This window comes from Schistocerca nitens, chromosome 3, assembly GCF_023898315.1.
Source record: "Schistocerca nitens isolate TAMUIC-IGC-003100 chromosome 3, iqSchNite1.1, whole genome shotgun sequence".
NCBI lineage: Eukaryota > Metazoa > Arthropoda > Insecta > Orthoptera > Acrididae > Schistocerca > Schistocerca nitens.
Window position 1 is genome coordinate 128,152,035 of NC_064616.1, and position 15,013 is coordinate 128,167,047.

At 45.7% G+C, this 15,013-nt stretch overlaps 1 protein-coding gene across 1 annotated transcript in view; it reads right to left on the reverse strand.

Moving 5' to 3' along the window:
• Positions 1-15,013, reverse strand: part of LOC126248071 (ras GTPase-activating protein raskol-like) — a 406,601-nt gene that overhangs the window by 383,748 nt on the left and 7,840 nt on the right. Inside the window, exon 2 of the mRNA XM_049948722.1 lies at positions 7,345-7,419. Coding sequence (XP_049804679.1) covers positions 7,345-7,411 — 67 coding nt within the window. The 5' untranslated portion in view covers positions 7,412-7,419. The remainder of the gene's footprint in view (positions 1-7,344; positions 7,420-15,013) is intronic.

A 15,013-nucleotide genomic window follows, 5' to 3' on the forward strand; every position in this document is an offset into this window, starting at 1 on the left:
CCCCCACAGTGATGCTCATTGGCAACAGCCTCAAGCTGTGTGACCGAAGCCAACACTGCCTGAAGCTGGGAGCGAAGGGATGCCAACTCAGCCTGCATCCGAGCACAGCAGTTGCAGTCCCTATCCATGCTAAAAACTGTTGTGCAAAGAACGTCTGAACTAATCTACAGAGAGCACAAACTAATCGACACAAAATTTAAACGGTTATTAAAAAAAAGATTGCCTAGTAAATGCAGTAATGCTGCTACTTGCGCACTGCTGACACACTGCTCGGCGGCGGAAGGAGACTACGCGATTTTCACTATTCAGGTACTAAAACGCGATGCTACAACTCTCAAATACTATAATACGCCCGAAATTTATGAATTAAACAATGCAAGTACCAGAAACACGCAAGAAATTAAGAATTAAATTATGCAACGAATAAGTGAACTAGCAGTATACGACTTTCTGCTGGCAGCTGCTTATCCAACGGCGGCAGGGAGCACACTGGTGAGGTCGTTACAGATGGAGGACAAGCTGGTGTTGGACAATGATGGAATATATACCGTTCATCGTAAGCCAATTAGGGGAATCCACAGAAGACCTAAATCAATCTGTCTGCGCGGGGAGTTACATGCTGTTCGTGAATTAGAGTCCAGAGCCTTAACCACTGCGCTACCTCGTTCGGTAATTAGCCCCGGAGAGCGTACATGGCCGTATTACGAGGGGATTTCAATAAGTAATTCTGAAAGTAGGTTGGTTTTATTCAGGATTCACATAAATCATATTATTCCGCCCTCTTTTGGCTACAAAAGTCTATTTTTGAACATAATCTCGTTTCAATGCGACGGCCTTACGCCGCCTCACTGGTACGGCCTGTATGCCCGCACGGTACCACTCTACGTGTCGACGTCGGAGCCAACGTCTTGCTGCATCAATAACCTCCCCATCGTGCACCTACTGCTTCCCCTGAAGCGTACCCTTCATTAGGCCGAATAGTTGGAAGTTGGAAGTCGTAAGGTGCGACATACTGACTGTCGGCTGCACGAGGAAGAACAGCCCAATGAAGTTTTGTGAGCTCCTCTCGGGTACGCAGACTTGTGTGAGGCCTTGCGTTGTCACGCAGAAGCTGTTCGCATTTTTGTGGCGACGAACACGTTAAAGTCGTTTCTTCGACTTCCTGAGCGTAGCAGAACACACTTGAGTGTTTCTCGTTACACCAGGGCCCTAGAAGACCGTTGCCATGACTTTACCTGCTGAGGGTGCGGCGCCACTCCCCGGACTGCCATTCTGCTTCCGGTGCGAAGTGTTTCGTCGCCTGTGACGATGTTCGCGCGACCAATTCCGCACAGATGGTCCTTCATTGCTCTTTACTGTCTTCTGTTAGACGGCGAGGAACCCAGGGGGGGCACACACCTTTGAGAACCTCAACTGGTGGACGAGTGGGTCAGCACTACCAATAGAGACATCCAGTTGAGCAACGAAGTTTTTGATTGTGGTTCGTCGATCACCTCCAATGAGCGTCCGAACGTTGCAAAAGTCACAGCTGTGTGGCGGGAGATGGAACAGGTTTGCGCGACCATGTCGTGATGAAGCCAGACGCCTCGCCCATCGACTCACCGGGGCCTTGTTCACTGCCAGGTCTCCGTATTCAGCAAGCGCCTACGAATGTCTGCGATGCTCTGGCTTCCGCCAAAAGGAAACTCAATGATAGCTCTCTGCTCGGAACGCATCTCCGTTACAGACGCAATTTTGAAGGCTACGTACAGTGCAGCCACCTTTCGGAACTTCACGAAACTACAGGGGTTGAAGCGGGAATATTCCACAATGTCCCACAACAAATTCCTCAGTTTTCAAAAAAATGTGTTGCATTACTTAGAGAACGCTCCCAGTACATCCGGTAACTTTAAAACTCCAGGTGGAGGGGAAAAGACAGGCATTCATTTTCCGCTCACACTGACACTCGATATTCCGGCTGTACCTTAAACAGCTTCAGCAAGGCTGACGACTTGTTCGCGCGTCGACAGCACCCGTCTTCGGCACACAGTCAGCCTGCTATCGTATGTCTGTGTGCGGATTCTCCCTTTGTGGTTTTGTCGAGGACAAAGTACGCAGTCCACAGCGTCCGGCGATGCAGCCAGAAATGAGAAGGCGTGTTCCCACAGCCACAGAGAGCGTCAGCTGGAGTGTGAGGACTCCCGTAAGTCTGTCGTATTACATATACCGCAAGTATCGAATAATCTATGGCCGGTACCGAGCGATGTGGCGCAGTGTTAAGACAATGGATTCGGAAGGATGAAGGTTAAAATCACCGTCCGGCTATCCAGGTTTAGGTTTTCCGTGGCAAATGCCGAAATGATTCCTTTGAAAAGGACACGGCCGATTTCCTTCCGTATTCTTCCGAGCTTGCGTGCCATTTCTAAGAACCTCGTCGTCGACGGGATACTACAACACCAATCTTACTCTCTTTTAACGTCTGTAAGAAGAATGCAAACTTCCCTTTCTTGTATGGTGATAAGATTGTGCAAATATACTATCAAGAAATCGCTTAATAATTTGTAATAATTACACAAATTTCTGCTTAACACGATATGCTGTGTGGAACAGTCAGACACTTCGTTGTCAATACCCTTGATAGTTGAGCTAACAACAATACACATGTACAGAGTATTAGGTCCGTAAACTAAACTTTCCTCACTGGAGTAGCTCAGTGTTCAGATCTTCACGACTATCAAGCAGTGAAATTACGCGCAGCTCACTCCTTCGATTACCTTTTTGGAGCTTACAGAAGATTCTCCACAAAATTTAAAATATTATTAACGTATGTCATTGTTTCCGGCGAACTGAGCCAGTACCTAGTTTTTGCAGCTTTAGTCTGTACCGTTACTTTTGTTTTCTGGCCCGGTGATTCGAATTTACGGTACGCATACTTCATTACGTTCTTTTGTATCGGTGAACCGTCATTTCGTAACACATTCTCACATTATGTCCGCCATCCCTTTCAAAGCCGAAAAAAAAAGTTTAGCTAACGTTGAACTGAGAAGGTGGCGACCGTCTCGGACTTCACACTTGATGTACGAAGCATGTTAAATACATCAAAACTTAGTGGTGACTACGCTACACTCGACGTGAACTACAGTTGTCTGTCTCTGGGTAAATGATTACTGTCCAACGCTAACCGACCAGCAGGTGATGTTTGAAGAGATCGCTGTCTCACGTAGAAATCTACGGATAACAGTCTTTGAATACTACCCCTGTTTCGACTGGACCAAAGGTGGCAATCTTCCTACACGTCGGTCATGGGGCCTGAAGGTGGCGTACTATATCGCCAAAACAGATAGACCAATAAAATAACAATATGGAAATTTAGACAACTGAAAGGTTTTTGATTTGATATTACACTGTGTGATCAAAAGTATCCGGACACATTGCTGAAAATGAGTTACAAGTTCGTGGCGCACTCCATCGCTAATGCTGGAATTCAATATGGTGTTGTTCCACCCTTAGCCTTGATGACAGCTTCCACTCTCGCAGGCATACGTTCAATCATGTGCTGGAAGGTTTCTTGGGGAATGGCAGCCCATTCTTCACAGAGTGCTACACTGAGGAGAGGTATCGATGTCGGTCTGTGAGGCCTCGCACGAAGTCGGCGTTCCAAAACATCCCAAAGGTGTTCTATAGGATTCAGATGAAGACTCTGTGCAGGCCAGTCCATTACAGGGATGTTATTGTCGTGTAACCACTCCGCCGCAGGCCGTTCATTATGAATATGTGCTCGATCGTGTTGAAAGATGCAGTCGCCATCCCCGAATTGGTCTTCAACAGTGGGAAGCAAGAAAGTGCTTAAAAGATCAGTGTAAGCCTTAGCTTTGATAGTGCCATGCAAAACAACAAGGGGTGCAAGCCCCCTCCATAAAAAACACGACCGCACAATAACACCACCGCCTCCGAATTTTACTGTTGGCACTACACACGCTGGCAGATTACGTTCACTGGGCATTCGCCATACTCACACCCTGCAATCGGATCGCCATATTATGTACCGTGATTCGCCACTCCCCACAACGTTTTTCCACTGTTTAATCGTCCAATGTTTACGCTCCTTACACAAAGCGAGGCGTCGTTTTGGCATTTAACGGCGTGATGTGTGGCTTATGAGCAGCCCCTCGACCATGAAATCCAAGTTTTCCCACTTCCCGCCTATCATAGTAGATCTTGATCCAGTTTAGAATTCTTGTGTGATGGTCTGGATAGATGTCTGCCTATTACACATTACGACCCCCTTCAACTGTCGGCGGACTCTGTCAGTCAACAGACGACGTCGGCCTGTACGCTTTTGTACGTGTCACTTAGCGTTTCCACTTCACTATCACATCGGCAACAGAAGACCTAGGGATGTTTAGGAGTGTGGAATTCTCGCGTACAGACGTATGAGGCAAGTGACACCCAGTCACCTGACCACTTTCGAAGTCCGTGAGTTCCGCGGAGCGCCCCAATCCGCTCTCTCACGATGTGTAATGTCTACTGAGGCCGCTGATATGAATTACCTGGCAGTTGGAGGCAGCACAATGCACCTAATATGAAAAACGTATGTTTTTGGAGGTGTCCGGATACTTTTGATTACAGTGTATATACTGAGCAGCAGAGACCCCTCTACCTTCTGTGAAAAGATGGATGTACAGATTCTTCCCCAGTGTTCCAAAACTCTTGGCAACTCCCCTACAGGGTTTGAAATGCTTATATTTCTTAATAAGAGGGACGAATGGACCCTGGAGACCGCTTCAGCACTCACCTAAGCGGAAGAAGAAAGTACCTAACGGCGTTGCTAAGGCCGTGTAAATGGCTGCTACTACGTAAGTTAAAGATTCGACTAGAACGACGTCCATTAAGTTTGCCTTTGGGAAGCTTTAGCTGAAGAAGCATATCCCACAGCGCGAGGTAATGGATAGGTGTTGAGACTATATGAGCTGCTTAAGGAGGCATTTTCAGTATTATATGAGGTGGATGAAAAGCAATTCCGATGTTCATGCAAACATGTGGCCAATTTTCAGTCAATGTGAAGATATAGCGGTTGAAAGTTTATGTACACTCCTCCAAAGCGCACATTTTTCGCGAAACAAGTACCTACATTTCCCAATTCTATGTCCTACTCAGTCGAGACTGCTATTGCAAGTTAAAGGTCGCTGGTAATACAAATAATTAAAGTAAAACTGTACATCATTTAGACATGCCCAACACAAAAACTTTTTTTCGTATTACGTAATGGAATGACTCTTGGTGCTACAACGAACTACATACACTGTTTCCCACCCGCAGACCACCAACATCGAAAACGTTTACGCGTGCTTTCATCAAACTTCAGGAGTCCGGTTCAGCTACCAGTACAGATGTTTCCTGTGCATACGCAACCGAACTAAAAGGAATGGCCAGTCTTAAGGATACAGAATGTAACCCTACGACCTGAGCTTGGGTCTATAAAAGCGTCGGTGTTTCACATAGGATTTTACGTGAACAGTTTGACCATCAGTAGTGCAACTTCCCACAATTTCTCTAATATATAACATATTTCGGTGAACCACTCCTTCAAAGATAAGTCAGTTGCACAGGTAGTGTTCCTTGGCCTCCAAGCTCACCAGAAAAAGACTCACTGGATTTTTGTTTGTGAGAGGTGTGGACAGAAAAGTCTGTAGAGTAAAATCAGCACAAAAGACGCGTTATGAAAAGAGATACCCTCATAAAAGTACACTAAGATGTCAGAAGAACCACGCGCAATGTTAGCAGGAAGGTGAAAAGTTTGTTGAAGTCGGCGGTGACGTATTTAAACGTATGTATGTTATTAGCCAATCTTTGCATTAACCAAATGTTTCAAAGAATTATTTTATATTCTCTACCATTTTTAATAGGTAAATTGAAGGCGTGGGGGGGAGAAAGGAAAGGGAGGAGAGGGACTTACTTATACCGGCTACATAGGGACTTTATGCAGAATCAGTGGCGACGAGCGAAAGAGCGTGCTGGACCAGCACCCGAACCCGATCTTCTGTTTACTAAGCAGCTGCGTTAACCACTGCTCCACACAGAACAGTGTTTATTGCAAAGTGCGCAGACTACCTCGGCACGCTTCCCAGCCGACTCAGGCTCCAGCCTAGCTCCACTTATCCATGTCCTACACGCTCGTTAATTTAAGAGTCTCGTTGGAGCTCGGACGTGAATGTGCATCCACACTGAAGGGTGTGGATTCATTGCCCATCGAGGTGAATCGACTATATGAATGGTGGAAGTTCTTTCGGACATTCATGAAATTTACTAGTTTTCACACAACTGTATCTTCACATCTGCACAAACTACGAGGGCTATTCGGGAAGTAAGGAACGATAGGTCGCGAAATGGAAACCACAGTGAAAATCAAAACTGTTTATTTGCAACAGTTAGCTACAACTTCCAGCTTCTTATCTCCATAGTCGCCGATCCGACTTGGACGTTTGTCGTAGCGTTGTACCAACTTTCTAATTCCCTCATTATAGAAGGCAGCCGCCAGTGCTTTCCGCCAATTCTCTGCGCTGGCCTACAGCTCGTTGTCTGTGCCAAAATGTTGTCTTCATCGGCAGCGGTTCATGTGAGCATAGATGAAACTCATAGGGAGACAATTACGAGCTGTATTTGTGGGTAATCAAACATTTCCAATTGAAAACGATGCAGGAGTATCTTCATTGGCCCTGCAGAATGCAGTTGAGAATTGTCTTGAAGAAGAAACAGCACGACAGTTATGTAATGTTGGCTGCAAGCCCTCGTACTTGGCGGGAGACACTACTGTTCTAGGTATCTTTATGTGCTCCCTGTGTGCTCAGACCTAAAAAGAACCACGTAACGCAATCGACGGGCATACTAGAGACACTACCCAACACACCAGTGCAAAACTTCATCAGATTTTCACTGTGGTTTCCATTTCGCGACCGATCGTTCCTTACTTTAAGAATAGCGCTCGAATTTAATTCATAGCTGTCAGTATCAACGCTTCCTCAAATAATAATAAATGAAAAGCACAGAATCTGATGATGGTCCTGTAAGCCGAGAGCTGGTTAACAAAATAAATAATACTGCAGAAAATAGACAATATTGTGCTTTTCATTTATCCTTACGAAGTTGCTCTGCGTATAAGCGACGGAAATATTTAGTACTACCCCTGAAAATCCCAATATTTAAACTTAAAGGTGCAGTTACTCATTAGTGTAAGTGTGAATAGTTAAAGGAGCATCACATTCCCACAATCGAATAAGATGTCACATTTACAGATCAATTCACGATTAGGAAGTTGGTTGAGAGACAGAAAGTTAGATACGTTACGAGATAAGGGGAGAGACTCACAGTGCGAGGAGGTGCTGGCGGTCTTCCGGCGGCGCACCAGCGACTGCCAAACGCGTCTGCCGCCCATCTCATCGCCTGTTTGCAAAGGAAATGCCTCAAAGTTAACCGTCACACTCACCCGTTCTAAGCCCACCTCGTTTCTTTTATCATTACAAACAACACATTGAGTGATCACTTTATTATAAACGCCGAATATAAGCCGTGAGATTTGCTTCCGTTTGAGAAACAGTGGTCGCAGAAAAAGCTTTACACAGTTTATGTTTCTGTACGATCGTACGCTGTAATGGACCGTGCTGTTTTTTTTCCTTATGACTGTATATTTTAGCAATTCACAACCAGACACGGCATACCGAGCGACGTGTCGCAGTGGTTAGCACACTGGACTCGCATTCGGGAGGACGACGGTACGAACCCGCGCGCGGCAATCCTGATTTAGGTTTTCCGTGATTTTCCTAAATCGCCTCAGGCAAATGCCGGGATGGTTCCTTTGAAAGGGCACGGCCGACTTCCTTTCCTAATCCCATAGAACCGATGACCTCCCCCAAATCAACCAACCAACTAAACACGGCATAAATTGTCTGTGACATCCAGCTTTTGTTTGACGTTGTACTATTTCCTATTTAGATAAACCGTTTCAAAATTCATTTACTTAGTTTTCGTCCATTGCAGTCTGAGGTTTTTTTCCTGTAGCGGGATGCGATTTCAGTATTACTTGCATCTAAAATTCGATTAAATTTTGTTGTCAACCTTCGTGTTTTAATTTTGTGCCTGTTGTGTTTCTCAATATGAAGTGCCAAAGCAGTCACAATGTGGCGCTCTTTAGTGTGTCGCATAGCGCTGTAATTCTATAATACGAGCATGACTCACGGTACCATAGATCTAGCAGACAGAATTCCGAAGCCAAGCATCGAAACGGAATTGGGTTGGGGTTGTTTGGGGAAGGAGACCAGACAGCGAAGTCATCGGTCTCGTCGGATTAGGGAGGGACGGGGAAGGACGTCGGCCGTGCCCTTTGACAGGAACCATCCCGGCATTTGCCTGGAGCGATTTAGGGAAATCACGGAAAACCTGAATCAGGGTGGCCGGACGCGGAATTGAACCGTCGTCGTCCCGAATGAGCGTTTGCTCTAAGTTGTCACCATTATCGCTAAGTTGGTAGGGATGTTGCGAGCAGTTGCAGCAGCGAGTCCACAGAAAAGCAGGAAACGGGAAACGGGAAGGGTGCAGCCCGTGCAGCGCTCTTATACGGAGAGCGGCGCCACGCCATCCACTTGCGCAATGCATAAAAGCCGGCCCTCGGCCCACGCCGTCTGGGAAATGGTCTTCTGCGGGAGGACCTGCTCATTTCTCAGGCCGAACCGTTACGGCTCCCTTACGTGTTGCAGCACATACACGGCTTCATCTCGTGCGCTGCAGAAGTGGCACGTTCAGTGTACACTTATAGCCTGTATCGCACATGGATGAAAAAAGTGTACGAGATGTAGATCAGAAGTGATCAAACTACTATTATTTGTTCTTGGTTGAATATTTGTTACCGCCAATAGATTCTAATTTCTAAAAATAGGGAAAATAAATATGAATGGTCGCTAAACAGGGTGTTTCAAAAATCCATGGTAAAACTTCGGCAATGGATTCCTCATATTAAAAAAAAGGAAAAATAGGCTATGTCAACACGGGTCCGGAAAAACATAGTTACCGAGTTATTCGAGAATGTTACTGTTACGCAGTGCAAGGTGGCAAGTGCTCTTTGACAGCGGAAAACAGACGATTCAGGTTACAATTGTTACATCAGTAGCCATTAACAAAGGTGTGTATGCGGTCGTTTGTAATTGCCTGTACCTGTGATTTACAAACTGGAGACGTACACCAACCAAAAGCTTGCGACCGTGTACTACATGTACGGTTTGGTGGATGGCAATACACTGGAGGCACGGCGCTTGTACGAGAAACGTTACCCATTGCGCAGATTACCAGACCGAAAGACATTTAAAGGAATTCATCGCCGTTTCTGTGAATACTGGAGCTTCACACGTCCACCAGGGAGCGGGGACATCCATGAAGGCCGGTGTGGCCGTGCGGTTCTAGGCGCTTCAGTCTGGAACCGCGTGACCGCTACGGCCGCAGGTTCGAATCCTGCCTCGGGCATGGATGTGTGTGATGTCCTTAGGTTAGTTAGGTTTAAGTAGTTCTAAGTTCTAGGGGACCGATGACCTCAGATGTTAAGTCCCATAGTGCTCAGAGCCATTTTCAACAGCCATGAAGTACAACACCAGAGGATGAGGAAGGATGGAACTCCTAGAACCAGAAAAAGGCGATTAGCCTTGCAGAGGAATGCGCCGCATGGAGTCGTTCAGGTGAAAACGTGCTGTATTCATAATATCTGCAGCGTCTACAGGCCTCGTCTCCTGCGGATTATCCTCCGAGCGTAATGTTTTGCCAGTGGCTCCTGGTGCATTGTGTTATGACGCCCATCTCTGCAACTGTCGTTTTATTTACAGATGAACTGACATTCATAAGGGACGGAATCTAGAATTTGCGTAATCGGGGCATGCGGGAGGAGGCAAATCTCCATGCAACAATACAATTGTCTCACCAACAGAGGTTCTCCATTATTGCCTGGCCAGTCGTTACTGGCGATTGCTTTTTGGGACCCTACTCCCTTCCAACGAGACTTACTGTACAGAACTACACAGATTTCTTGCGTACTGCATTGCCCGACTACTTACAAGACACGCCGTTTGCATTTTCATGCAGGATGGTGCTCCAGCACATTTCAGTCTGCCTGCCCGGAGGAACCTGAATGCACGTTTTCCTGAGCGCTAGATAGGTAGAGGTGGATCAGTTGCTTGACCATTCCTTTCGTCCGATTTAAACTCCCTGGACTTTCACCAGTGGGGACACGTAAAGTCTCTTGTATTCGACTGCTGTTGCGGATGAACCTACTCTCCATGCGCGCACTGTGGCAGCCCTTCAGACAGTGCGAACAACAACAGGCATTTCTGACCGTGTGCGGAATTCAGTGAGGCGACGAACAAAGGCCTGTATTCAGGGAGGAGGAGATCATTTCGAACATTTCCTCCGATACGTTACCAGAGTACACCAGCTGGCGTTACAGACGCACAGTGCAGTTTACGGGGACTGAAGGTCGAATAAATCTGTAACGATGCATTTGCGGACCCATGTCGACACAGCTTTTTTTTTCCTGCTTGTTATACGACGAATCCATTCCTGAAGTTCTGCCATCGAGTTTTGAAACAGCCTGCATAGCAGCGATGCAGAGACCACGGCCCACCACTAATCTGCTTGTGTCCCGCCCCACGCTGGCTGCTCTTGCATTCTTTTCTCTCTCTTTTTACAACAGCGTCTTTGGGTCAACTTATTTTAGTGGACAAACTCTTTCCAAAACGACGAACAAAAAATCAAAAAATAGGAATTGCTTGACGATGACAGTTTAGAGCCAATTTTGCACTCCACTATTAGAAACATTGAGCCAAACAACAAAGCTATTGTGAAATCAGTGGTGTATCATGTTTCAAATTAAACTGTATAAATAATGTTTCTGTAAAGATAAATTGTTGCAATTATATTTGTTATATAAAATGAATTTTGTGGAACAAATGATGCGAGCCTTTCTTTCTTTTTGGGCCCCTTACTTAGAGTGAAGGGTTTAGAGCCTGTGGTACTAGCAAGTCTGTTCAGCCCTGCTACATAGTAACGTACTGCCAACAAATCACATACCTTTCTTTCATCAACTGTCATAGCTTTTGGATTCCCAAATGATAGAGATCCTATATTTGTATATAAAACGTGTAATCTACGACACGAGAACGAGTGTGAATTTAGAACCTAACTGTGGTATCGTCCAGAGATGACGGTGCCACATCAAAGTAGGCAACACAAATCGATACCACAGACGTCACCAACGTTTCACAGCAATTCGCAGCGACGTGTGGGAGATGCTCCTAGACAACAGGCCTCGCCTCTCAGCACAGCAGCACGCTCACATAGGTGGTCAATATACAGCCAGGTACGGAAGCATTCTGCCCCAGTTCGTCACCTCGTCTGGAGTCAGCATTGTAGAGTAGGACCACCGAGTTGTTAAAGTTTCAGATCAGCTTGTACTGTTGTCAATGTCCGACATCGCTCTTCAAGAGAACAGCTTATTACTTAGTGCATAAAGTGATGCTTTAATAGTCACTGACAGTTGTACGTTATCGAGAACTGCTGTGGCAAAAACTGTGTCAAGTAAATCGTTTTTTTTTCATTTATGTATTAAAGTGAACTAATATCTCTTGTGTTCTATTCCTATGTGCCACCTCACCGAGGAGTCAATGCATCCACAGATATGGCCGGACAACTGTAGTTCCATCTGGCCATAACACTAATGGAGGTAAAAATACATTTTTCAATAAAAATACATTGCATTCTCCAACGTATCTTAAAAAAATACCTTGAATATAATACTGAAGAGATTTGAGCGTACACTGAGGTTTACCAACAATAATTCTTCCCGTGAACCATTCGTGACAGTAATAGGAAAGGGGAAGTGACGGCGGTACGATACATCGCAAGTATAGATGTAGATTTAGATGCAAATTCTACATTTCGGAAATAGAAGCACCGTGATGATGGCAAAACTTTCACCAAACTTATTTTGGTAAAGACAAAAAAGCACTGTTTTGCTAAAGGGAGCCAACAAATACTACATTGATATGCTGATTACTGAGTGCGGTATCAAATGGATCGAAAATTAAGTACTTTGCCAGCGCTCTTCGTAGTGTAATGAATTTGCATCGAAGCAAATTCCTTGTTTAATCGCAATGTTTTTGCCACAGCGGAGAAAACTGACAAGTTCGGTACACAAGCGTCTCTGAAGGCAGCATATACAATCGCGGCAAACACCGAACGGACTGTCTGTTACGCAAAACAGCGTCACAAATACTCAGAGCGCCAAAATAAAACGATGTCTGTAGTTTATACAGTATAAACGAAGTGGGAGGCGCTTTACGTACTATGCACCTAACTTTCTTTGTTCAAGATATTTTACAAAGAAGGTAATTGGAGTCGACCCAATAAACGTCTACCGAAGTTACGTGACGAGTTTCACGGCTTATGTAGATATAAATGGACAGTGTGCGAAATTCTGCTAGCGTGTACTAGAGAACTTGCCCAGTAGCGGCCCCAATACTCGCTTCCCTACGCGAGGCAGCAGTTTCGGCTGTTTCGGGGCGAGTGGAGGTTGTTTGTCTAGTGAAATAAAAAGAATCTGTGGGCGAAACATAAAACAGGTAACAGGTAACCTGTTGGTACAGGTGAAGAAGATTAGTAGGTCGCTTGTGCTTAGTGACTTTAATGAAGCAAAAAATATGATAAACGTTTAAAAGAATAGTGACGCATCTCGAATGTTATTATGATGATAGCGATGACAGTGGCATCTTGTTACAAATGTCCGAAGAAAGATGATGGAAATAGCCATAACGGTGTTTGGCCACAAGTTGCAAGAAGCCATTTACGATGAATATTAAATTCGAAAATTTTACAGACACGATGCTCTCTAAAAATGATATACGGAAAAAGAAGAAACTGTAATATCGAAATCGTGCTGGACTCTGTGGAGGATAAAGAAGCGAGAAACAAAATACACGGCCTGACAAAAAAAGTGAAGCAGTCGAAAAGGAGGGGACTGGGTGTTTGTGTTGTCATCATCATCATCATCATCATCATTCCTGATGATGGCTAGATTGGACTGTGCAAAAAATCGGACTGTGTAAAAATTCGGACTTTGTACGGGCGCTGATGACCGCGCAGTTGAGCGCCCCAAAACCAAAACATCATCAACGTCACCCAAAACGGCGAGGGAGACGGGGGGGGGGGGGGGGGCCAAAGTTAAACTTCACGGGTCGAGAGGGTATGCGATATTATTTCAGTGATTACAAAATCGAGTTCAGTGTACAAAGAATTATACGTAGTATGAGCCCCTTTATCAGTACGACCACGGTTCCACTCTGGCCTGTGTGCAAGAACTGATTCGGTTGGGAAAGGTGTCACGAAACTGTCATATCGTCTACTGACGCAAGCTGACCCACAACCGGTTCTCGATATCCTGGATACTGCCACTGGGACGGAGTCGGCATCCGACACGTGTGCTTTCGGGCACAGATCTGAGGATCTTGTTGTCCACAGGAGCACCTCAACATAACAGAGACATGTGACATGTGTTGACGAGCACTACAGCATGTGAGGTGACACAGGGAGTTCCTGGCGTACGTTTGTGCCTTCAGAGCTCCCTCAATCCCTAGCAGCCGTGACCTGGTCTCATACCCGATGTCCCCCCCCACACCACGACGTAACATCGCTGTGCCTCTCCAAAACATTGGATTAATGAGACCTCCCCCAGGTCGTCGCCATGCTCGTAGGGATAGTGCACAACCGCGATTCGTCGCTGATCACAGTGCGACGCCATTCGTCAGCACTTCGTGCATACCAGTCACGCTACAACTCCAAACAGAACCGTTTGTGCTGTGGTGTTAGTAGCAGATGACGCACGGGATGGCAGTTCCCTAGTGAGGATGCCGCCAATCTCCGCCCAGTGGTGCGGGATGCCACAGAATATTGCAGGGAATTATTTACTCGCTCTCGGATGGCAAGCACATACGTGAAGAGCTTTAAGATGTGCTCGGTGCACAATACGGCCAACCTCCCTCGGGGTTTAGCGAGAGCGAGCACTGTCTGCAGGGAAAACAGCGACTGTTGAAATTAAGTTCGTAGGATAGCTACAGGTTGCATTCAGTATCCTTTATTGATTGATTTCGCTTAATTTAACACGAGAATTGTCAGAAACTGAGGAATTTACAATTCAAAGTAGTTGGCTGATTACACTGGTAATGTAACTGTGTCCCACAAATCTGTATACTGCACGATTCGACCATCCGCCCAAATGGAGCCCCGCAGCCACTTTAAATTCTATGAGGCGCTGCCAAAGCTGTCTCACCCGAGTATACGGTATCTCTGTGTGCTTCACAAAGCTCACTCAACATCTGACGCTGTTCTTACCTATCGTATACCGTACCAGGCCTGGTAACATCACTAAACACTAGAATTGCAGCTCTACTCATTTACATAGCTGCCGGTGGTGTGCACGTGTGCGAAGTTACAGTGACAACCGACCATGTCTTACGATCAATGGTCAACTTCTTTTGTCAGGCCGTGTACGATTTGTTAACATTACGTTAAACAATCGATGAGACAAAGGAAACCGGGTCTAGCCCTCACTAGCGGTACTTTCATTTTTCCCGTGATAGATGTAGCTAATGACATTGGGTTAAACGATTTCAGAATATCACTCCACTTTACGCTGCTTTAGAAGGATTTTTGAGCAATATAACGCCGCGTAATCACGGTCCGAGCACAAATACGTAAGAAATAGATGAGTAATATGATGAAGCAAACTGAATCATGAATTACGAATGGTCATTGGTATATTCTGTGCGGTTGTGGATCCGTCAGCAGCCGATCGTATTCTACGAAACGGGAATTGATCATCTCCTCTCCCTGTAGGATATGTGTCTTAACGCGTGTGGTGATTACTTTTGAATGAAACCTTTCCGCGGTCCCATTGTGGCGGATGTTAGATTTTCATTTGACTACCCCATATATATTGAAGGACAGG